The sequence below is a fragment of the Haliotis rufescens genome, unplaced genomic scaffold (genome assembly GCF_023055435.1).
Source record: "Haliotis rufescens isolate VD_foot unplaced genomic scaffold, xgHalRufe1.0.p SCAF_5, whole genome shotgun sequence".
NCBI classification, from domain to species: domain Eukaryota; kingdom Metazoa; phylum Mollusca; class Gastropoda; order Lepetellida; family Haliotidae; genus Haliotis; species Haliotis rufescens.
Genome location: NW_025964223.1, coordinates 22,830,207 through 22,855,228, shown reverse-complemented (window position 1 = coordinate 22,855,228; position 25,022 = coordinate 22,830,207). Strand labels below are relative to the sequence as shown.

Sequence of the window (25,022 nt, the reverse complement as noted above, 5' to 3'; positions counted from 1 at the left end):
TTATGGTTTGGGAGATGCTGTCATACATATATCTAAATGGCACGAGTCATTAAATTCACAAATAATGAAAAGAAAGATGTCAAACCGTTAACAACCACAAACACCCAGTCAGAAAAGTTGATGAACACACTGCGTTGCCACAGCGATAGACAAATTACAATGTTCTGGCTGCAGCGGGGTCCGATGTGGGCTTAGTGTCAAATTTAGTAACACACTATCAGACTAGTCCCCTTAAAATAACTCGAGTTACATGGTTTACTAATCAACACCAGTCGTCTATCTGCTGATGCGGTTCAATCTTCCGTGTCACAAGTGCATTCGAATCAATGTTTCTGGCGATTTGCAAAGAGTGCTCTAGATCTGCCCACTTTGGGGGGGGGGGGGGGGGGGGGGGTCGCAAGTGCTACATGATGCTAGCTGTAGGATTTCAGGAAGTCACATTAACTTTCACTTCCATCACAATATTGTTGGTGGTGAGTGAGCAACCATCCTACAAATCTCGATGTCAAGAATTAGGTCATTAATTTCCATTTTAACATTTATTTCTGAAACAAAGTACTTATAAAAATATTATACGGCAAACAGAATCGAACTAAAATATGTCTGAGCTTTCGCCCTCGTCATTTTGTACACCAAGTCGGCACCTCACCTATGTCTAGACAGGTATGTGGACAAATTAAATGTTTGCATATTTTGGGCGACTGAATTACACACCCCTCAGTGTAGGATCTTAACAATCAAATGCATTTCCTCTTCAATTGTATCAGGAAGCTCGCATGTGGACCCAATTCTGATCATGAGGTAGCAACCCCTCTAATCTGGACTAAGAATCTCATAAATGTCGGTGCTAGGGTTGTAATATAAAGTTGTATAGCAGGAGTGTGTTATCACTTAAATCTTTAGATGCTGTGCAGAGTCGATTCAATCCGAAGTGAAATAATACATACCACTGACAGTGACATACTCTTTCTCTTGGAAGGTATGTGAGTTCAGGCTCGTCTCTTCCCCTACTTTAATGTAGTAGGTAGTGGGTCCTACCTGGTGGTCGGCAGGGGTCCAGCACAGGGTCACACTCGACGAGCTGTTCACAAAGGCCTGCAACACCTTTGGTTGTGATGGAACTACAAAAACAAAATATTGACAGGTTGGGTATATTGAAGGTTATAGCTTGTACACACCAGGCTCTCGCTATAAACGTCACTCCTTGTCAAAGATCTATCCATCTATCTATCTATTTATCTGTCTGTCTGTCCGACAATAACAAGTATTTTTAACAAAAGCTTGATGAGTGGCCAGTTCCCACAAATGTTCAAGCAGGTTGTCGTACAGCCCTTCTCAAAAGATTCATTTTCATCTAAAGTAATTGAAAATGCTGTGAGCTTCAGCACCAAGGACCATCTTTCCAAATATATAGAACACGTCAACGCCAGAGAACAACCAGTCTCGATTGCGTGAAAAGCAAAGTCACATATGCTGAAACTCAATAACAGTCAGCCGGGGGCAGTCTTGGTTTGAACTTCACATCAGGCTGGGAAGGTTACAACAGAGATAGCAGTGACGTCGCAGATGCCAGTATCAAAATATTTAACTCTGTCAAAGATCCTGCATTATACACTGATGCCAGCTTATCCATGGAGACTCGAGGAAATCGTCTGAGCCAAACCTGCCTATTCCATCTCCGGGCTATCGATAAAATCTGACTGTATGTTACTGCCAAAGCTATACATGCACTTCTTCGAGTTCTCTGGAAGTAGATACCTGATTTTATCATAGTTTCACCAATCAGAATCAAGGTATCGTCAGTGTCATGGTAGAAATAACATTAACATCATCACACTTACCAGTCATGTTTGTTTGAACAGAGGTGTTCCTCTCCTCCCCTGTTCCGTTTATGTTAACACAGTATATTACTATTGTGTAGTCAGTATAAGACAGTAAGGCTGTAATATTGTAGTCATATTGCTTATTTCCGTCTTGGTTGACAACAGCGGCACTCTTCGTATTTGAAGTGTCAACTGCTTTAAATTCGTGCTTTCTCTGTAACATGAAATTACACATATAGAAGTATCCACAGACGGAATCATAGCAATTTTACTGTAACTGTGGAAAATTGTACGCTTTCATTCTCTTCTTTATACTATGCATTTTATTGTCGATGACAAACGTGAGTTAAAACCATAAAAAACTGATATACATGTATTTCCATTAAGACAGAATGAATGGAGCTTTCACATCGTGTTGTGATCAGAAAACGAGGAAGAGTAACCAATGGTTATGCTCACGTCTTCCGTAGACCGGTAACAGGTTACATTTATAACTCTGTCAGGTTTGTCGCCGGATGTAACGTTTATCAGATACCCAAGGATGTTGCCATTTGGAAGTGATGGCTTGGTCCACCGAACAGTGATGGAATGTGCCGTTGTATTCGATACATCCAAACTAGCCACGGGACCAGACGCTAGGGAAACGTAAATATTCGTGTTATGCACATATAAGACATGGACCTATGAAGAAAATGTTTCATTCGTTTCATATTGTTTTATAATGCAATGACTACATTTGGATATCCGGTATGTCCTCAAAGCAGAGTTCAGACTCACTCACTCAGTGCACTAATTGAACAAATGTAAACATAAGTTGACCTTTCACTTTAAAAACAAGTATGAACATGGTGTAATATTTACATATGACACATTTTTGGAACAGTTTAACTTACCTCCAGTAAGCGTGATATAATTCTTTTCGGAAACGGTTCCATTGTATATGTTGAATGCGTGTACCTGTAATCAAATCAAGTTTGTCACTTAGTTTGTAGTGGAGGTAAGTTAAGGAATACGTACAACGCGTTTTACTCTGAATTGTTTAGAAAAGCTGATACTGAAGCTGACATTCACTACATCCCCAGCAAAGGAATCATATGCTACAACCTGAAATTGAAGAGGATGATGTACTGTTCACTTAACTTGAAAAATACATATCATAAACAACCAGTACCCATCCTCCAAGCGGTATATAGCTTAGGATTTAACTATCTTTTTCTGATAGATTGGTTTCTGAGCTTCATTAGGATGCCACCCTTCACATATGTACATCTAAACAAGTGCAACAATTATCAAGTACCCATTTGGACACGTGGTGTCCTTCTATCCAGTGTCAACAGCATGTAGTTTTGCTTTGTTTACAAGAGAAGTGTATGGAATCATCTGAGATATTTAGTGCTAAGTTCATTGGGGTTATAAAAGTATTAAAGGGGAACGGGATGATTTGCATACGCGAACATACAATAGTGAACCTTCTTTGTACACACAGTTTACCCTAACTCACCGAGAACATGTAGTCTACTTGCGCTGTGACGGGTACAACCCGTGAGTAGTTACAGTTCGACTCAGCTGAAATGTTTAATCCTTGGGGATTTTCTGTCACGTTGTGATTATATTCTCCCTGTAACAGAATGTAACAGAATAATCACACACAAAATATATTATTTTCAATGCACATGGACTCATCATAAATATCAATCCTAATCAGAAACCTTCCTCCCTAAACCCCTGTGTGTGTGTGTGTGTGTGTGTGTGTGTGTGTGTGTGTGTGTGTGTGTGTCTGTTGTGTGTGTGTGTGTGTCTCTGTGTGTTTTTGTGTGTGTGTGTGTGTGTGTGTGTGTGTGTGTGTGTGTGTGTGTGTGTGTGTGTGTGTGTGTGTGTGTGTGTGTGTGTGTGTGTGTGTGTTTGTGTGTGTGTATGTAGTATATGTAAATATACTATCTGTTATCTGACATTCGTACACTTTCTTGTCATTAAAGTCATAAAAAGCGTCATGTTTAAGCGTAAGCACATATTTACCATACCTGAGCATCATACGACAGTGTGTAATATTGTATGTCGCCGTGACGTTTGGTTTCATTGGGACAAGAGAAGAAGACTTCAACACTCGTGAAGTTGTCTGGAATCTGAGCGATGTGAAGATTTTCTACCTTTCCAGGAACTATGAATGAAACACGCTCTTAATTGATAACAGTAATAATATAACATCTGCTAAAAACAGAGTCGATTGTTCGGTTCCGAATTTTTCATAAGCATTAGGTTATGATTCATTGTCAAAAAGTGATAACAAAACAATTAACATGGGCCGGTGCGTTAACTGTTATGTATTCTGTCGAAAATAGATCCCTATTTGCTATTAAATAATGTTACCTAAATAAGTGATGTAATTACATATCAGTTGCAGTGACAGTATATTGAGTTATGCAGTATGTTAAAAGGAAACTTAATTTCAACTCTATTAGTATTATTTATGAAATAGAATTTATACTAAAAAAGCTGTGGATCTGCAAGACTGAGTTGTCGCTCTGGACACCATTTCAGTTTGGTTATGGAAGGAAGACAAAAGTGGTATAGTTTCAGATGTTAATCATTTTGGCAAAACTCACAAGCATCGGTGCGGTTTAGCAAGAATTATGAAATTATTATACCTGATTCATTTGTCCGGACATTTCCTTCCAGAGACACGACACTTGAGTTGCCAACTGGAGTAGCTGCTGTGATGCTGAAGTTGTAGTTCCAGTAACTCCGGAGACCCTCAACCAAGACGGATGTATTATGAAAACCTGAAGTGTAATAAAGTATGAACATAATGTAGAGAAATGTTTATCAATCCTACCCGCGCATAGTTATCAAAGACCAGGTGTGTTTTATATGATGATGAGAAATGTTCAATACAAAATGTTCATCTTAATGCATGCTAAGTTACATTTACGTTATGGTCGCAAACTACTTCATGAACAAAGTAAACAGTAAATAGGTAGAGGTATCATTATAGAGTCAAAGATTTGCACAGTGAATTAAGATAATCCAAACATCAGGTGACAGGAAGGAAATTATCGATGATTGGCAGGCCCGAGCATTAAAACCGAACGCGATATTTGTCACATGTAAATGGACATCATAACTACTTTGTAATTGTTTATGGTTTGGGAGATGCTGTCATACATATATCTAAATGGCACGAGTCATTAAATTCACAAATAATGAAAAGAAAGATGTCAAACCGTTAACAACCACAAACACCCAGTCAGAAAAGTTGATGAACACACTGCGTTGCCACAGCGATAGACAAATTACAATGTTCTGGCTGCAGCGGGGTCCGATGTGGGCTTAGTGTCAAATTTAGTAACACACTATCAGACTAGTCCCCTTAAAATAACTCGAGTTACATGGTTTACTAATCAACACCAGTCGTCTATCTGCTGATGCGGTTCAATCTTCCGTGTCACAAGTGCATTCGAATCAATGTTTCTGGCGATTTGCAAAGAGTGCTCTAGATCTGCCCACTTTGGGGGGGGGGGGGGGGTCGCAAGTGCTACATGATGCTAGCTGTAGGATTTCAGGAAGTCACATTAACTTTCACTTCCATCACAATATTGTTGGTGGTGAGTGAGCAACCATCCTACAAATCTCGATGTCAAGAATTAGGTCATTAATTTCCATTTTAACATTTATTTCTGAAACAAAGTACTTATAAAAATATTATACGGCAAACAGAATCGAACTAAAATATGTCTGAGCTTTCGCCCTCGTCATTTTGTACACCAAGTCGGCACCTCACCTATGTCTAGACAGGTATGTGGACAAATTAAATGTTTGCATATTTTGGGCGACTGAATTACACACCCCTCAGTGTAGGATCTTAACAATCAAATGCATTTCCTCTTCAATTGTATCAGGAAGCTCGCATGTGGACCCAATTCTGATCATGAGGTAGCAACCCCTCTAATCTGGACTAAGAATCTCATAAATGTCGGTGCTAGGGTTGTAATATAAAGTTGTATAGCAGGAGTGTGTTATCACTTAAATCTTTAGATGCTGTGCAGAGTCGATTCAATCCGAAGTGAAATAATACATACCACTGACAGTGACATACTCTTTCTCTTGGAAGGTATGTGAGTTCAGGCTCGTCTCTTCCCCTACTTTAATGTAGTAGGTAGTGGGTCCGTCCTGGTGGTCGGCAGGGGTCCAGCACAGGGTCACACTCGACGAGCTGTTCACAAAGGCCTGCAACACCATTGGTTGTGATGGAACTACAAAAACAAAATATTGACAGGTTGGGTATATTGAAGGTTATAGCTTGTACACACCAGGCTCTCGCTATAAACGTCACTCCTTGTCAAAGATCTATCCATCTATCTATCTATTTATCTGTCTGTCTGTCCGACAATAACAAGTATTTTTAACAAAAGCTTGATGAGTGGCCAGTTCCCACAAATGTTCAAGCAGGTTGTCGTACAGCCCTTCTCAAAAGATTCATTTTCATCTAAAGTAATTGAAAATGCTGTGAGCTTCAGCACCAAGGACCATCTTTCCAAATATATAGAAAACGTCAACGCCAGAGAACAACCAGTCTCGATTGCGTGAAAAGCAAAGTCACATATCACTGCAAACACGAAAACGTCGTTTTTTTCTGTATATGGTCATTCGACGGAAAAACGACGTTATTTGGACGTTTTCAAACCATCGTTTTTCCGTCCAAATAACGTCGTTATTTGACATCGGAATTTACTGGGAGAGAACGATAGCGTTAAGCTCCTCCCTTTCTTGATTGACATTGTCAATCAAGCAACAGCGTCTACCGGTATTTCTACTTCTCAGATTTCATTGGTCAGTCCCCGCGTGTTAGATTACAGGCCCGCTATTGACGCTGCACTCGAAGCGCTTAGCGGAAGTAGTGAAATCAATCGTTCTGCGCAGGCGGATTACTTAATGCCTTGACCAAATTTTCCGTTCTGTGCATGCGCGATTTCGCGTATTGTTTCCTAGATTTAATGTCACCACTATTTGACAATGGTTCATAAACACAGTCACGTGAAGGTTCGGAATCGTAACGAGTAACTCCATTTAAATTGAAGAGGATTCCCAGTGATATGGGAGATTCCAAGATGAAACTATTCTATGGCCATCTAGGCTGCCACCCAAACCGATCTAAACGGGACCCGATAGCTTATTGTATGCTATATAGTCATATGGAAGTGGACAAGAACTATACATTGTATTCCGGCCGATTGTTCTTGCATTTACTTATAAGTCAGGAAAATGGACTTAAAAGGGGAGTAGTTGAATGTAATTATTTTAATTATTAAATGTTGCCTATACACTAATCTGGACGAACTTCTTATTGTTCTGTTTATGTCATCCTATATACTATTAGTATGTTACCGTTCTAAAGTCAACCTCTCACATAACATTATATTGTTCATAGTATCAAGTTTAATCAACAATATCAAGAGCAGCGATTTAAACCACTGAAACACCCAAACACAAGGCTGTTATCAAGCGCTAGTGCAGACGTGATGCATCGTAAAAACTGTATCGTGATGTCTTCAGAAATTCAATTATACTACGAGATAGTACGGCTAACGCTGACTCACCGGTGGAACAAAGACAATATCGCTAATACAGATATAACGTATTTGAATGTTAATACTAAAGACAAACAATCATTATTTTTGCAGTGACGATATAACACGTATACACGTTTATTGTTAACTTTCATCAGTTTTGCTCTTCATTTTAATAACTTTGTTTTCACATATATATTTAGCAATACCCGACAAGCATGTCATACATAATTATGGGGCAGTTTTCAATCTTGTACTGACTTACTCTGGTGTTAATGAGCGAAGTTTATTGGCTTGTTTGTAAAACCCCGTTTTTCTTGTAATCCTATTATTACTTAGTTTAATTCTATCTAATGACACCCTGTTCTCTGGATCATGGCTCCGTGACTATCCATAACAATTAAGATGAACATTCAGTTCAAGTAAATGAATGAGTTTGTTTTGACGCTATAGTCAGTCAAAAAACCAATGCTGTGAGGTTTGATAACACACTTCTACCAGGTCGAACATCGTGGATCCTCATTTTCTGCCTAAAGAGAATCATAGTTCATATGCTAATCCATCTGCGAATACCCTCCCACTCAAGATGACCTTACTTGTTGCTAAATCTATCATCTATCCCCCTAATCTCACCCGCCCCCACCCCCCACACGCACGCACGCACGCAAACACGCACACACGCACACACACGCACGCACGCACGCACACACACGCACACACACACACACACACACACACACAAACAACTGACCTAAATAACCTGGACAGGAAATACTGCTGATAGCCTCTGGTCAACTCAGCCGCGCCACCGCAGAATGTTCGTCCAACTCTGCAGGGGGCATTCTCAGTGGCTTCAACCGCGCTGAAATGTTTTCGCCTTGCATCCAAGATGGTGGACAAGTGAAATCGTATGAAATTTGGCTATTTTAGGTCCTATCTCTTTTTTGATTACCCAAAAAAGTCAATTCATAGTTACACGGTTGTGAAGAAGTTTACAACTTTATAAGACTTATTCATCTCATTCCAAAAAAGCTACTCGCGCTCACATAAAGTTGTAGTTATTATGTCACTGTTTTATTTCTTTAAAAATATATTACATGTTCAACAATAACAATTAAGATGAACATTCAATTTCTGATATAAGTAAATGAATAAGTGTGTTTTATGCCACAATCAGTCAAAAACCAACGTTGTCCGGTCTGATGACACACAATCTACCAGGTAGCACATTGTGTACACCCTATCCCCATTGAAGTCTCCACTGTGGGTATTCCTGGGGACGAAAAGGCCCCATGTACCTAGGAATTTCATCAATACATTCATGCGCGGCATTCTCTGCCTAAAGAAGATCATATAGTTAACATGCTAATCCAACTCGAACTACCATCCCGCTCAAGATGAATGATTTATGTAACATCCAACAGGCCCACATTTACGCACGCACGCACGCACGCGCACACACATATTTGGATTTACCAATCCCTGAATTGAGAAGACGTGCGTTACGAAGCTCCTCCAAGTCATCATCAATATCCGTATATGTTTGTGATATCATTACCCATCCAAAGCCGAATATACATTTATTGTGTTTTCTTGACAACAAATGTTATAATTGGGATAACACTTTCTGAGTAAAGTACAGATTCTCGTACTTTCTTGGGTTGAGCCCCGTCCGGGATTTGAACCCACACTGTGAGTGAGGCACCCAATCGCCAGAACACAAAGTTGGCGATCTAACCCAGCCACCGAACCAAAAATGTTAGTCCAGATGACGTATACTTTGTGAACTCCTCTGACAAGAGAAAAATCGCACGGCTTCTATGACCGAAAGTTTTGAACCAACAATGCCTTTAAGAAAGTGGTCAACAGTAACACACATTATATTTGGATACCACTTTCTCAGTAAACTACATATTTTTAGGGTGGAGATAATAGACGTTGATGGTTGATTATCAATGGACAAATTAAAGCCAAAACTTAACTTATGAATGATTGGTAATGGGAAATGGACAATGGGCAAACGGGAGGCGGGGTAATCAGCGCCATGCCAGTTATCTGTTGGCTTCCCTTGTTGCGTTCCCTTCTTTGCTATCTTTTTACTTTTGTTGTTCTTACAGGTACAAATATATGTTCTCTGCCTCATAGCATTGAATAATATGCCCCTGATGAAGGAGAAAGTATATATTCCGAAACGCAGTGTTCCTCCGTTGACATCCATAAATATTTTTCCTTGTGTGTATCAGTTCTTAATGCCCTTCAAAGACTCAATCTAGCTTTGTTTTTAAATGTGGTGATATTTGCGTAGAATATAATATGGTCATGCCTATATACATGTACATTTGGGTCTTTGTCTACATAAGCATTTAGACATACAATTTAGAGCTAAGGACATTGCTAATTCTGCAGGCATGAAGTACACGTCATAGCAAGCTGTGATCTTTATTCATACTTTAGATATTCGTAATGGAGATCTGTAACTGAAGTTTACCGTAATCTTCCGCAACTCTCACCTCCTGACCAGTTGAACGTCTTAGTGCATTCAGATGCCATTGTAAAATTCCAGGCTGCCCCTCTTTCTGTGATGTTTTGACGGATGAAATCTATTGCGTTATAATAATCTCTCTTTGCTGATATATAATATGTACATGTTGTAAAATATTTACGATATTTTAAACGTGTAATTCGATGCATATGCAATGTGAACATAAGTGCGGATGCACGAACGCGGTTATAGTCATAGTTATACTGCAATGGATGTAGGGGAATGGTAGGGAGGGTGTATGTATGTATGAAAGCACGAATACCGATACATGAGGGCGGATATAGTTATAGTTCGATGGATGTTGGGGAATGGTGGGAGGATGGATTATGTATGAAAGCATGCGCATGGATCCATGATGGCTGACGTAGACATAATGGTGGGGAAAGAAGAATGTGTGTGTGTGTGTGTGTGTGTGTGTGTGTGTGTGTGTGTGTGTGTGTGTGTGTGTGTGTGTGTGTGTGTGTGTGTGTGTGTGTGTGTGTGTGTGTGTGTGTGTGTGTGTGTGTGTGTGTGTGCGTGCGTGCGTGCATGCGTTGTGATACGAGGGTTGGCGAACATGTTGTGAGATGATTGTGTGAGTAAGTTAAGTGGTTGAGGATGTGGCAGGTATGAGTATTGATACATGCAGACTTGGGGTTGGGGGACTGGTTGTGCCTGTACTGAGGTCTTTTGTTTCACTCACTTATAGTGTTTTCTTTCACTCAAATACTGTTTTACGCATTTTAATGACTGCAACTGTAGTGACTCAAAGGTCATACTGGCCGGGCATTCAACATATCTACCCCAACTACATACGTAGCCATTTTTATGGTGTACAATTCTTCTTCTACCTCTCACCCACCCACCCACCCACACACACATACACACACACACACACACACACACACACACACACACACACACACACACACACACACACACACACACATGCATTAATTGTTTTATTAAATGTATCTTCGAGAGTCAGTAAGAAACTAGAAATAACTGCCTTTGTTCTGTAAACCTCTCCAAGTTTCAGCTTTCGCCTCTTCCTTTGTGGACTGAGGTTTCATATTTGTAAAATGATCTCTCTTATCTGTCTGTACCATCAACTTAACTGCCCTCACCCCCTGCAGTTTTCCCGTCCTATATTGCCAAGCAGGTGACCCACAAGGAGGAATACCGCCCTCCCTCAGTCCAGTGATACTGTGCCTAGCACAATATGTTGGCGATACGTAGCCTTGCTGTGGACAAACATTTTGTAACAATTTGGCAAACTTTGATATGTAAACAGCAAATATTATTCAGTTTTATTTCAACAAAAACGGAAAAAATCGGATCCTACTTATTTTGTGGATACCATAACAATAAATCAAGCCAATAGATCGTTTGAGCTGGCATGAATATAAAAAATAATTAGCAAGTCGATAGTCATAATTCCCTCTGTTGGTCCCACGTGAAATGTTGTTCATGAATAGAATAGATGGCTGATAGACGTTCGACCGAATAATATCATTTGCTAACTTCAACTGTTCATCTAATTTCCATGAATGTATGTTACATAGTTCATATGTTCATGGGCTTCTTCACTGAATGTATAGTGTGGAGGACTACTTCACTTGAGGATAAGTAACATAAATAATGATGATAATTATGATAGTATTGCCATTAGTATTCCTTCAGATTATTAAAAAAAAGTTATTATGTTTTCATAGAGAGAAAGAGGTATGGAGATTGTGAGATTATTTTTAGCATCGGAATTGTTAACATAATTCTTAAAGATATTATGTTTTGTTTGTTTGTTGTTAAATGCTGCACTCAGCAACGTAAGGATATTAAAACATTACATTTAGGTTCAGTTGTATTTTTATATTTGTATCATTTTGCAAATGTTACAGAGACCTGATAAGGGATATATAATCATGTGTAGTCGCTATTCTTAAAGTAAGAATATGTTAGATTTATCAACCAGAAATATTGCACACAAGAGGATAATCATATTTTATGACACTATTCAACGTCGAAGTCAACGATATTTGTGTATGTTATTGCTACATGACACGGATACGTCATGATAAAGCAATTAGAAATTGGCATTTGATGATATAAGATAGCTACGCGATAAATCACAAAGAACAAAGTAGGAAGCGATATTTATTTCACGATAAAACATTGTTCTATCATGACGTCATTTATTGAGTTTCGACATGCACTCGCAACTTGAAAAGTAAAATTTGTAAATTTGACCTTATTTTTGAGAGGTATGTGTCTAGTGAGTTGTTCCCAATAAATGTTGCTGGAGAATCCGAAAATGAGAGTGATATGACAATCGGTATTGGGAGAAAAGGTACAGATGATTGACGAGAAAATTGTGAGAATATGCGGGACCAAACTCAAATCCTAAAATGGATTTATCTAGCATGGCCGCTGTCGGATTCTATTCAAGGAATCATCATTATTTAAGTACGGGTAAATATTGTAAAGCGTGTATTTTTTCCTAATTTAACACCCTAAAAGAGGCTGTACGTAATGTTGATATCTCATATAGAAATAAACGAGTCTCGGTCGTTGTTTATCGTACAATAAACAACTCCCACTCGTCGTTTGTTTCTTAATAACATGACCATATACACTAACATTATATCTTTTCATGTTTATCGGTCAACAAAAGCGACATAAGCATTTCCATTACGATGAGAAACCCTTGCCAAAAGTAGCGCCAACTGCACCATTGCGACAACATCAGGAGCATGTTTCATGATTCATCATAATAAATGATGACATTGGATGCTCGCAAAAACGCGAGCTCATTCCGATCCACTAGTTGCACCCGCCACAAACACATCCAAAGGCAAGCCAATTGTTCACCCGAAAAGGCAGAGAATTGCATCTGACATCATTTTTGTCATTAATACGTCAAACCTGGAAATGCCGTCTACACGTCCAACACAAAGCCCAAGCCAGGACCCAAATCCTTCAAACCCGGCCAAAGTTCTGTTAATTACATACATTTCCCCCTAACCTTAAATAATCTATACTAGTTCTGAAGTAAATCGTATTTACCCGTATGAATCGTCTTATGTTATTTATTGCCGATAAACAGAATATGCACACTTTCTGAAAGTACTGTGTGATAAGTCACGCACCAAACCTATACTCTCGATATACATGCTGCTCTTACTTAAAAAAGAATATTGGGTTAACAAGATACGTATATTAAAGTACCATGCTTTCCTGATGTGCTCTCATTCTAATTTGAAATAATGGCATAAATAGTTACCACTCATCTTTCAATATTTTTCAAGTTTGGGTTAATCACGAACATATTTGAATATGTACAACATCTATTCTTACTTATCTTTATACTTAAAGGCATCAGGTTTGTCTGTCATAAGACCCCGAAACAAATATGTCCAACACAGCCCAATATTTGGCTCTTGGCTCCTTGTTCTTATATTTTATAAGTATTGTTTAAACAACTGTTTTTTTCTGTAAAATATGTTCATTTCAGAAATTAGATGTTATTCTAGCATTAGGTCTGTGGTACGTTTACTGTATCAGCATTACATTAAAACGATATTACATTATATAAATCCATACAGAGGAAATGCTTAACATTTATCTTTTAAGGAAGAGTGCAGGGCGACTTGCTTTATACATATAAATGTGGACATATATGTATGGACATTTGGATGATACAGATATACCTCCTTAAAGGTAGTGTTCGTAGATGACTGTAGAAAATGGAATAATTATGTGAGTAATCGGGTTAATACCACGTTCAGCAATATTTAGCCATGTTGCGATATTGGTTTCCAACATACAAGACGGACCATGAAATTATGACTTGAATTTTGATCTGGCTTTCTGGTGTGATGTAACACCCCAGAATCTCCGGTAGAAAAAGGGCTCAAAGCACGAATTAAGATCACGAGATGATACTGATGTATGCATCTGGACATATATTTGCGTAGTATTACTACCTTAATTCATCAGTATATATGTATTTTGCAAAAAAGGATATTATAGGATCGACGCTGACACGCGCATATAACCTATTCACCAGTGCTGTAATATTTCATTTCTTCTGACACATATCGACACGAGAAATTATATTTAAATTTAAAAGGAGCCCAAGTGGGATAGAAATTTGAGTCTGAACCTGTTGAACAAGGCTTGTTTCATTTTGGGCTATAGCATTGCCGCAAGGCCTGGGCGGAAGGGAACACCTGTTTGCACCCATCAGATACCAATCACAACTTCTCTCTCCAAACGAAAACAAAATACGAAAAATGTCGGAAGTGTATCCTTCTAATTTTCTATTTAGATACATGTTTTAACTTTAAAGTAATTATATGTATCTCATGTATTATTGGTATCTGTGATGCTGGTACCGTTTTGTTGCCATTGTGTAGCTTTTGTGGAGTTATTATGAATATCAAATACATGCCTTGAAAATTTGGACTTGTGAAAGAACTCATCATTGAATCATTTGCATTTAAATTAATGCATATACCATTTACTTGGCGTGTATGGACATATTATCCATCTACTTATACACACTTATTATGGACATATACAGAATTTCATTGTACCTTATTATTTAAAAAAAATACCCGTGAAGATCCGGGTTAGAATAGGCATTCAACAACCCATGCTTCTACGAAGGCGACTTGGCTCGCTGACTTGGTTGATGCATGTCATCGTATCCCAAATGCGTAGATCGGTGCTCTTGATGATAATGACTAAATGTTTGGTCCAGACTGGATTATTTACGAACCACCGTCATATAGCTGGTATATTGCTGAGTGCGGCGTTAAACAACAAACAATCAAACAAAATCTATATAATTATTAAACACCTTCCAACAATGAGAAATTAAACTTATATTTTCTAAATATTCTGTTATATTTATAACATAATTTGATTCATAATTTAATTATTGCGTTGCTTTCTTCCCTGTCATTCAATGTGCATGATCAAACCCCTAAAATTTTAATATTTCATTTTTCATAAATGGCTACGTTAGTCCGTTGCCTCGATCTCTCGTTACCTACTCACAAGAATAGATTAAAATAATTTGTTTTACTATCATATTTCTGTTTATCTAATTCATAATACAAAATTGATAATTCATTTATAATAGTATAGATCATATTCGTGTATATCACTATCTGATGCTAAGGTTTTTTTTCAGAAAATATAATTAATTCAAAATGTAGAAAGATACACAATTTGCCATTATTTGACTTTTAAACTGTACAAAGTATGATATAATGATCAGAATACCTGTAACGGGTAGTATTTAAGAAAGAAATATTTGTCGAGAAGTCCCATTTTTTTAGATATGCCCTTCAGTAGTATTATTGCATATCTCCAGAGAGAGGTTCACATTGTAGTTCTCATTATTTGTGGATAGTTCAAAAAGCAACATAGAAAATATATATGCTACCATGACGAAAGAATACAGAGTATACATAACTCGCAATTCTATATATTCAGCAAACAGCCCCAAACCGAAAATCCACAACATATCCGATTACACTGATTAAGGCTGTCCCAGTTCTCCATGCGATACTGACGCCCGTTCGTCTCCCAGACCATACAGAATAAATTTAAAAGGAATCCAGCTCAAGTCTAGAACGATTTGGCAAGCCTAGATTGCCTTAATTCTATCCATGAAAGTAAGCATTAATAAAACAATATTGTTCTTGTTTGCTTCAGATTATATTTTGTAGATACTTATTTTAACTAGGAGAAGTGTACTGACACCAGCGCTGTCCCTATTGAAGCTATCCATAAGAATTTCGAATTGCCGTCCATTGTTCGATGTCAATACATCGATGACAAGTGAGGATATCATAAAGTAATCGTTGATGCCGCGCTACACTTTGATAAAAATTATAATCAAGTTGACTGGTGTGTACATTACTACAGTGAACATGTACATGATCATGCCCTAATAACCAAATGCCGTAATGTCAAATACTAATTTATTATTGTATGATGAATTTAACTGGATCAGTGGTAACATGTAATATTAATATTCCATCAATTTCTTTCCTGGTTGGTCCATCCATGTCTACAATATGAAAATAATACAATTAAAATGGAGCATAGAACAATTCTTAATTTCCGGCTAGAGCTGTGGAAATCTAGACTTTCCCAATCATTATAGACTTGAGTTGGTCTCATGTTTTACATTATTCTCTTGGGTCAACGTCACAGCTCATACCATACACTAACAAGACCAGCTTGCCCCCCGCCGGAGCGCCTGGATTTTGGTTATATCATCTAACATGGCCAACTCTGCTCTTAAGTAAACAAGAACCTAATCAGCGAGGGGTCCTTTATCATCCCTATGTGGCTGCTTATAAAAATCTGATATCTTTTCAGATCTTTTTAAGACCTGGTTAATAATATATTTTCTGCTGAATATTCGAAACAAATAGAGTGAGTTGGTACTACATGTACATATGTATACGGTTCTATTTGAAATGACTGCAGCGCTCCATTATGAAAACAATTTGTTTTAACGCCGCTCTCAGCAGTATTCCAGTGATATATGACGGCGGTCTGTTGTATATGAAATATATGCAAATTGAATCTTGAATCTTGAAAGTTGTAACATGTCCGCAAATAAGTATCACATGCAGTATACAGTACATCAACTGCAATATACTGTATACATCAGTATACAGTGTGTCGCGAGCTCTGCGCTGGGCTGGAGCACACATTTCCTACACCTCTCCCTTCGGCAAACACATCACGAGGGTTGCAACGAGGTCACAGGTCAGGCGTGCACTCGTCAGTTGTCTAATACGGTCAAGAGTAAGATCTTCCGGATGACCACTGCACTGGAGGTATGTGGATTATTGAGGAAGTACTACGTGTTTGGAACTGGGAGTTGAACACTAAGCACTTTTAGAGAAGAGCTCACAATAAAACGTTATGGACTAGCGGACGGACTTGTGTTTTCATTTCAAGACGTACATTTATCAGGTTGAACTTTCTAACTGTAACAATAACTGAACTTTACGCCTTTTATACACATTTGTGATGGGGCGACAATGCGACAACGAGACATATTTTGACCTTGAAAATGTCGCGTTACGGCATCGTCGCCCTTTTGTAAAATAAAGAAAAGGATTATCAAAGAGCGACACTGCGAACACGCGACAATGCGACAAATGGCCAATTGTCGCGCTTTTGTTAATTTTGACACGTTTTGCTTGTTTTTGTAAAGGCGTCTATGCGACAATGCGACAACGAGACACTGTCCCTTCCATAGTAATCCGTGCAAATAAAACTGAGTAATGAAATAGAAGTCTGACATTCCAGTTAAAAGATAGAGTGTTGCAGCTTCTGATTTCATAGATCTTCAAGAAGGGTTATCAATAATGGGATGGGTGATGAGTTCAACTGCATACGCTGTGATTAACAATAATGCTCCGAGTCAATACATTTTGTCAAATGTATGGCATGTATTACGTGAATGAACATATTGTTTATACTCGTCCATGTTTTTGACGGACAAAATAATTTACATGCTCGGTAAAACTGAGGGCGGGCATCATTGTGTGTTTCCGTGCTTTGTTCAGGTGAACAATTGACTTGTCCATGCATGTTTTGTGACGGGTGCCACTTGTGTGGCAGGATACGCTCACCTTTTCCCGAACACCCATTGGAGGACTTGAACCACTTCGGATTTTTATCCCACATCAGTCTGATACACCATGATATAACTGAAATACTGAAATACTGTACAGTTGAAAATGATGTTTAATGCGATTACCGTAGTGTGTTACTGCAACTGTTCATAATTTGTGCAGTGGTGTTATGTAATATGTAAAAGAAAGCATATTCAATTATCCAATTGATTTGAATAGAATATACTTGCGTCAGTGTATTTTATTAACGCCCCAAATCGTAATTTAAACACATAAAATAACAGATCACGCATGGTGCCTTGACTTACTACTAGATTTAATTGGCCACCCCGGAATAAAATAGTTCCCCGAAAGCGAGGAACATATGTTTTAGTATGTTTACAAGAAATATATTCCAAACAATATCCTCATAAGATGAGAAGATCTTCTACAGAAATACCTCAGTAAGTCAATTACAATGACAGAGCGTCGTAATACATTTACATCAAGTACAATACGTCAAAATGGCCGACACGATAAACGTGACGGGAGATATTTTCGAAGTTGTTAATTAACCTGTGGCTATTTCAAGCCTTTGGCATCACTGATCAATTGGCCGATCACTGAAAGGTGATTGTGAAGATGTGTCAAATAGATACTAAGGTAAATTCATAGATTTCTGTAAATTGTCACTGCGACAGTTTGGATTTTTTTTCGTGTTTTTTCTCTCTGGGATGGGTTGTAGCGAGGGTATCCTTAAATGGGCTTGCAACCACGCTTCTGTATGAATTCGTACCAGGGAATTCCAAGGGTTTTCCCCAGGAATGTGAAAGTACTCAGTGTTTACGCCTTTTCAAGAATACAGTCACGTGAAGAACGTCATGTGACCGACCTCGCGTCCAAGTCGTATATCTTGTAAACTTCACATTTAAAAATTAGTTATTGTTATCCCAAAATGAAACACAACCCATTATCCGATAGGGGTAACTGTACATAGCCGTTACCACAATAAACTTAGTAACATTGTTTGGTTTGACTTCTTGGCGCGTGTCTGAATTCCATTAACATGTAACATATCCTAAAACTAGCTTATCAGCAAATCTCGCTGCACTGCGCGCGACAGATACTAGAGCAAGGCAAGCCAGAAATACGAAACCTAAAGCTTTCGAAAGGAAGCCTTGGACATCACGTGCGTCGGGGGACCAGCGCCATCTGATTGGCCGTTAACAGTTGTACAAGGCGGAGCAAAAAGCATCGTTTTTCCGTCCATTTTACGCTTGAAAAACTCGACCCTTTTCTGGACACTTTCTAGACGCTGACCAATTAATCAATTTTAATGAATTTTTAGTCGTTTTTCCGTCCAATGACCATATACGGAAAAAAACGACGTTTTCGTGTTTGCAGTGTATACTGAAACTCAATAACAGTCAGCCGGGGGCAGTCTTGGTTTGAACTTCACATCAGGCTGGGAATGTTACAACAGAGATAGCAGTGACGTCGCAGATGCCAGCATCAAAATATTTAACTCTGTCAAAGATCCTGCATTATACACTGATGCCAGCTTATCCATGGAGACTCGAGGAAATCGTCTGAGCCAAACCTGCCTATTCCATCTCCGGGCTATCGATAAAATCTGACTGTATGTTACTGCCAAAGCTATACATGCACTTCTTCGAGTTCTCTGGAAGTAGATACCTGATTTTATCATAGTTTCACCAATCAGAATCAAGGTATCGTCAGTGTCATGGTAGAAATAACATTAACATCATCACACTTACCAGTCATGTTTGTTTGAACAGAGGTGTTCCTCTCCTCCCCTGTTCCGTTTATGTTAACACAGGATATTACTATTGTGTAGTCAGTATAAGACAGTAAGGCTGTAATATTGTAGTCATATTGCTTATTTCCGTCTTGGTTGACAACAGCGGCACTCTTCGTATTTGAAGTGTCAACTACTTTAAATTCGTGCTTTCTCTGTAACATGAAATTACACATATAGAAGTATCCACAGACGGAATCATAGCAATTTTACTGTAACTGTGGAGAATTGTACGCTTTCATTCTCTTCTTTATACTTTGCATTTTATTGTCGATGACAAACGTGAGTTAAAACCATAAAAAACTGATAAACATGTATATGTATTTCCATTAAGACAGAATGAATGGAGCTTTCACATCGTGTTGTGATCAGAAAACGAGGAAGAGTAACCAGTGGTTATGCTCACGTCTTCCGTAGACTGGTCACAGGTTACATTTATAACTCTGTCATGTTTGTCGCCGGATATAACGTTCATCAGATACCCAAGGGTGTTGCCATTTGGAAGTGATGGCTTGGTCCACCGAACAGTGATGGAATGTGCCGTTGTATTCGATACATCCAAACTAGCCACGGGACCAGACGCTAGGGAAACGTAAGTATTCGTGTTATGCACATATAAGACATGGACCTATGAACAAAATGTTTCATTCGTTTCATATTGTTTTATAATGCTATGACTACAATTGGATATCCGGTATGTACTCAAAGCAGAGTTCAGACAAACTCACTCACTCAGTGCTCTAATTGAACAAACTTAAACATAAGTTGCCCTTTCACTTTTAAAACAAGTATGAACATGGTGTGATATTTACATATGACACATTTTGGAACAGTTTAACTTACCTCCAGTAAGCGTGGTATATTTCTTTTCGAAAACGGGTCCATTGTATTTGTTGAATGCGTGTACCTGTAATCAAATCAAGTTTGTCACTTTGTTTGTAGTGGAGGTAAGTTAAGGAATACGTACAACGCGTTTCACGAACTGTATTGAAAAGTTGATACTGAAGTTGACATTTGCTACATCCCCAGCAAAGGAATCATATGCTACAACCAGAGTTGAAGAGGATGATGTAGTGTTCACTTAACTTGAAATACATATCATAAATAACCAGTACCCATCCTCCAAGCGGTATATAGCTTAGGATTTAACTATCTTTTTCTGATAGATTGGTTTCCGAGCTTCAATAGGATGCCACCCTTCACATATGTACATCTAAACAAGTGCAACAATTATCAAGTACCCATTTGGACGCGTGGTGTCCTTCTATCCAGTGTCAACGGAATGTAGTTTTACTTTGTTTACAAGAGAAGTGTATGGAGTCATCTGAGATATTTAGTGCTAAGTTCATTGGGGTTATAAAAGTATTAAAGGGGAACGGGATGATTTACATACGAGAACATAACCTTCTTTGTACACACAGTTTACCCTAACTCACCGAGAACATGTAGTCTACTTGTGCTGTGACGGGTACAACCCATGAGTAGTTACAGTTCGACTGAGCTGAAATGTTTAATCCTTGGGGATTTTCTGTCACGTAGTGATTATGTTCTCGCTGTCAAAATGTAACAGAATAATCACACACAAAATATATAATTTTCAATGCACAATTCAATCTACTCGTCATGAATATCCTTCTATTCATAAACCTTCCTCACCAATTGTGTCTATAAACTGCAGGGGGAAAAAGTATACACTTGCAAATTGTATTTAACCCAAACCCAGAACATTACAAACGTTATCAAAACTATACTAAGCTGAAAATAGTCATCCAAACACTGCAAACTTAAGGTACAAGACACCCGTATCAAATACAATACCATCAACATTGTGTGTGTGTGTGTGTGTGTGTGTGTGTGTGTGTGTGTGTGTGTGTGTGTGTGTGTGCGTGCGCGTGTGTGTGTGTGTGTGTGTGTGTGTGTGTGTGTGTGTGTGTGTGTGTGTGTGTGTGTGTGTGTGTGTGTGTGTGTGTGTGTGTGCGTGTGTGTGTGTGTGTGTGTGTGATTAAAGTAATAAAAATATTAAATAAGCGTAAGCCCATATTTGCCATACCTGAGCATCATACGACAGTATGTAATATTGTATGTCGCCGTGTCGTTCTGTTTCTTTGGGACAGGAGAAGAAGACTTCAACACTCGTGAAGTTGTCTGGAATCTGAGCGATGTGAAGATTCTCTACCTTTCCAGGAGCTATGAATGAAACACGCTCTTTATTGATACGGTAAAAATTTTCACTCTTCAAAACAAGACACGCAGTATGTAGTTCATTTAACCTGATTTCACAAAAAATCCGATATACAAATTGGATTTATGTTATTGGAAAATGTTGGTGACCTGATATTCAACAAACGGTGCGTCAAAACGAAGCCATTGTCGATTTGCAATGACTTAAACGGCATTGTTTTCACACTTGTTCAAAAATGTAAAGCAGTAAACAGTAAAGCAAAATGCACGTGCAAGTTATGGCATTCGTAACTCGTGATAGTGGCTGTAAAAAGGCAAGCATAAGCCAATAATTTATCATTCAATTGACAACATTTTTCAAGTTCACAAATGCCCAGACTCAGCGTTGCCGATTGGAAAATAGCCATGGGACGTAAGAGGGGAATCGTAGTCTTCTGTCCACCACAGCACCATTCCACTGCAGACCGTCCGAGAACAGGCCGACCAAGAGTTACCACCACTGCACAGGATCGCTACATTCGACTGTTCCACCAACGTCAACGCAATGCCACAGCTACGGGGACTGCAGGACGTATCCCTGGTTTGAGGAGGATATCGGACCAGACTGTCAGGAACCATCTTCGCGAGGTTGGAATCCGACCCAAAAGACCCGTTATCGTCCTGTTTTGCGACAGATCCATCGACAGCGACGCTTGCGTTGGTGCCATACCTTACAGCTTTGGAATTTGAGAAACTAGAGACGAGTGTGGTCTGGCAATGAACCTTGATTTCTTCTTCAGCAGCGAGATGGAAGACAACGTGTTTTTCGTCGTCGAAATGAGCGTTTTACCCCACATTGTGTACGTGAAATCGACAATTTAGGTGGCGGTAGTGTCATGGTGGGGGGGGGGGGGGGGGGGGGGGGGGGGGGAGATTTGACTTGGTTGTTGTCAGGGAAACTTTGACAGCAAATCGCTACATGAATCAAATTCTTCAACCTCACCTTCTTCCAATCATTGACCGCCAGAGGGAGCTGTTTCAGAATTCCGGAGGACAGAATTCGAACACTTATACAACTCTTAACCATTCTCGCCATTCTTTAGGTTACTGTTGTTCAGTAGGTCTGTGCATATTATATTTGAAATAACGAACTTTCCTTGTGAGCTGAAACAAAAAGAAGAATAAAGATTATGTCATAACAATTATGTCATTTTATACCTGATTCGTTTGTCCTGACAGTTCCGTTCAGAGACACGACACTTGAGTTGCCAACTGGAGTAGCTGCTGTTATGTTGAAGGTGTACTTCCAGTAACTCAGGAGACCCTCAACCAAGACGCATGTATTTTGAAAACCTGATGTAAAATAAGGTATAAATATAAGGTAAGCAAATGTGTGTCAATCCTACCCGCACGTAGTTATCAAATACCAGATGTGTTTTATATGATGCTCAAGAACGTGCATGTTAAGTTACTTTTTTGTTCCGGTTACAGGCTATTTCATATCTATTATGAACAAGGAAAAAAAATATATGTATTACAATTTATAGTCAGAATATTGGCTGGAATATAAACATCTAGGCATTGACTAGTCAAAGGGATGAAGATAATTCTAAGATCTGATAACAGGAAGGTAATTACCGATGGTTGACAGATCAATGCATCAATACTGAATCCAGTAGGTGCCACACGAAAACGGAGTTTATAGGTACTCTCTAATTGTTTATATCTTTAGATATGCTGCCGATGATCGTCAGTGTGTCAATACTCTGACCAGATTGCAAATGCTTAACATCAACTATCGAGAGCCGTCACTTGTGCTTTCCTTTCCCATTAACGTAACACGCAGGCAGGAGATTCAGGAGATTCAGCCTACTCATTCTATCTCTGTATCAACGACCAATAAACATGTTCAGCACTCCTTTTAGCATCGATACATATTTGTCATATTTCAAAAACTTGGCAACGTTTCAATGTAAACAAATATTTTTCGTGATCGAGGTAGGATACAAACAATTGTCTTGTCATGTTATGATAAGAGCAAACTATCTTCAATAAAAGACATACCACTGACAGTGACATACTCTTTGTCTTGGAAGGTATGTGAGTTCAGGCTGGTCTCTTCCCCTACTGTAATGTAATAGGTAGTGGGTCCGTCCTGGTGGTCGGCGGGGGTCCAGCACAGGGTCACACTTGAGGAGCTGTTCACAAAGGCCTGCAACCCCTTTGGCGGTGATGCAACTGCTAAACAAAATATTGACATTAACAGGTGTATATGTTTGGAAGCATGCTGCATTGCGAGTTACATTACCTACCAGGCAGTCGTTATAAACGCCATTACTTGCATCTTTTAGATTTGTGGCACTAATATATGTTTTACTTAAATGTGCGTGTTCTGAAATAGAAACACGTGAAGATCCGGGTTAGAATAGGTTTATGTCAAGACAGAATACAGCTATTGTGTAGTTAGTGTAGGACAGGAAGGGTATGGGGTATTGGCACGCTGAAAACTGACAGATGTCAGAGTGCAGTGGCCAATACGTTCAATGTTTCACAGTCTGTGATTATTAGACTATGGAACAGGTACCAACAACCAAAGCAATGACGATCGACCACGTTCAGGCTGTCCTATGTCAACGACAATTGTATATGATCGATTAATTCGAAACCAGGATCTACGAAATCGAGTTCAAATGGCTGCAAACTTTCATCAGGCTACTGGAGTACGATTTTCGGGTCAGGTGATTAAAAATCGTCTACATGCAGCTCCATGCTCGACGGCCACGGGTCATATTTCAGATGAGTCCCGATTCACTTTGCACTTTCTTGATTAGGTGGTTTTGTCTTGCGATATCGAAATGAACGTCACGACTATGTCAACCTGAGATCTCTTGACAGGTTATCTTTTGGGAATCACTGTGACTGAGTGAACCCCACTCCATATTGTGTAAGGAAGGGTCATCGGGACAACCTACTGGCATCCTTTCTTGTCCGTTTGCAAGGAATGTGGGTTGACGTGAGTTTTTTTCCGTACGACAACGTCCATGCTCCAGCAGCACAACATCCATGACCAACAATGAGCCCAGACCATTCCCACGTTGAACACGGCTGTTCAATGGCAAAACGTGTGCGCCAACGCCATTGGCCGCCAACCACGTTTGACAAACTGTACCAGGCGCTGCAAGAGTAGTGGAACAGACTCCCTCAAATCGACATTGGGGGACTCATACTCATACGCAGTATGCCTCGTCGAGTGAATGAATTGTTGTCAAATCGTGGAGGTATAACGAACTACTGATCCAAAAACTTTGAAATTTCCCATCTTACTACTATCGTCCTTCAACATCGTTGGTGGTCATAACATGATGTCATACTTCACTACTGGTTGTATCGGGTTCCTAATTCGTTCATTATTATAATTATAAAAATATCCATAACTAGAAACTGATATATCTTACAAGTTTGAGAATTTGGAAGTTTGGAAGTAAT

The 25,022-nt window shown here is 39.0% G+C and overlaps 1 protein-coding gene across 1 annotated transcript in view; it reads right to left on the bottom strand.

The window, feature by feature from the left end:
• LOC124111784 (phosphatidylinositol phosphatase PTPRQ-like) overlaps positions 1–25,022 on the bottom strand; it is a 97,535-nt gene that overhangs the window by 15,527 nt on the left and 56,986 nt on the right. The window contains exons 8-22 of the mRNA XM_048384543.1: positions 23,601–23,777; positions 22,755–22,889; positions 21,427–21,563; positions 20,813–20,929; positions 20,220–20,283; positions 19,783–19,958; positions 19,336–19,531; positions 5,900–6,073; positions 4,469–4,603; positions 3,845–3,981; positions 3,325–3,441; positions 2,717–2,780; positions 2,283–2,458; positions 1,842–2,037; positions 948–1,121 (exon numbers count right to left, since the gene is read on the bottom strand). Coding sequence (XP_048240500.1) covers positions 948–1,121; positions 1,842–2,037; positions 2,283–2,458; positions 2,717–2,780; positions 3,325–3,441; positions 3,845–3,981; positions 4,469–4,603; positions 5,900–6,073; positions 19,336–19,531; positions 19,783–19,958; positions 20,220–20,283; positions 20,813–20,929; positions 21,427–21,563; positions 22,755–22,889; positions 23,601–23,777 — 2,175 coding nt within the window. The remainder of the gene's footprint in view (positions 1–947; positions 1,122–1,841; positions 2,038–2,282; positions 2,459–2,716; positions 2,781–3,324; positions 3,442–3,844; positions 3,982–4,468; positions 4,604–5,899; positions 6,074–19,335; positions 19,532–19,782; positions 19,959–20,219; positions 20,284–20,812; positions 20,930–21,426; positions 21,564–22,754; positions 22,890–23,600; positions 23,778–25,022) is intronic.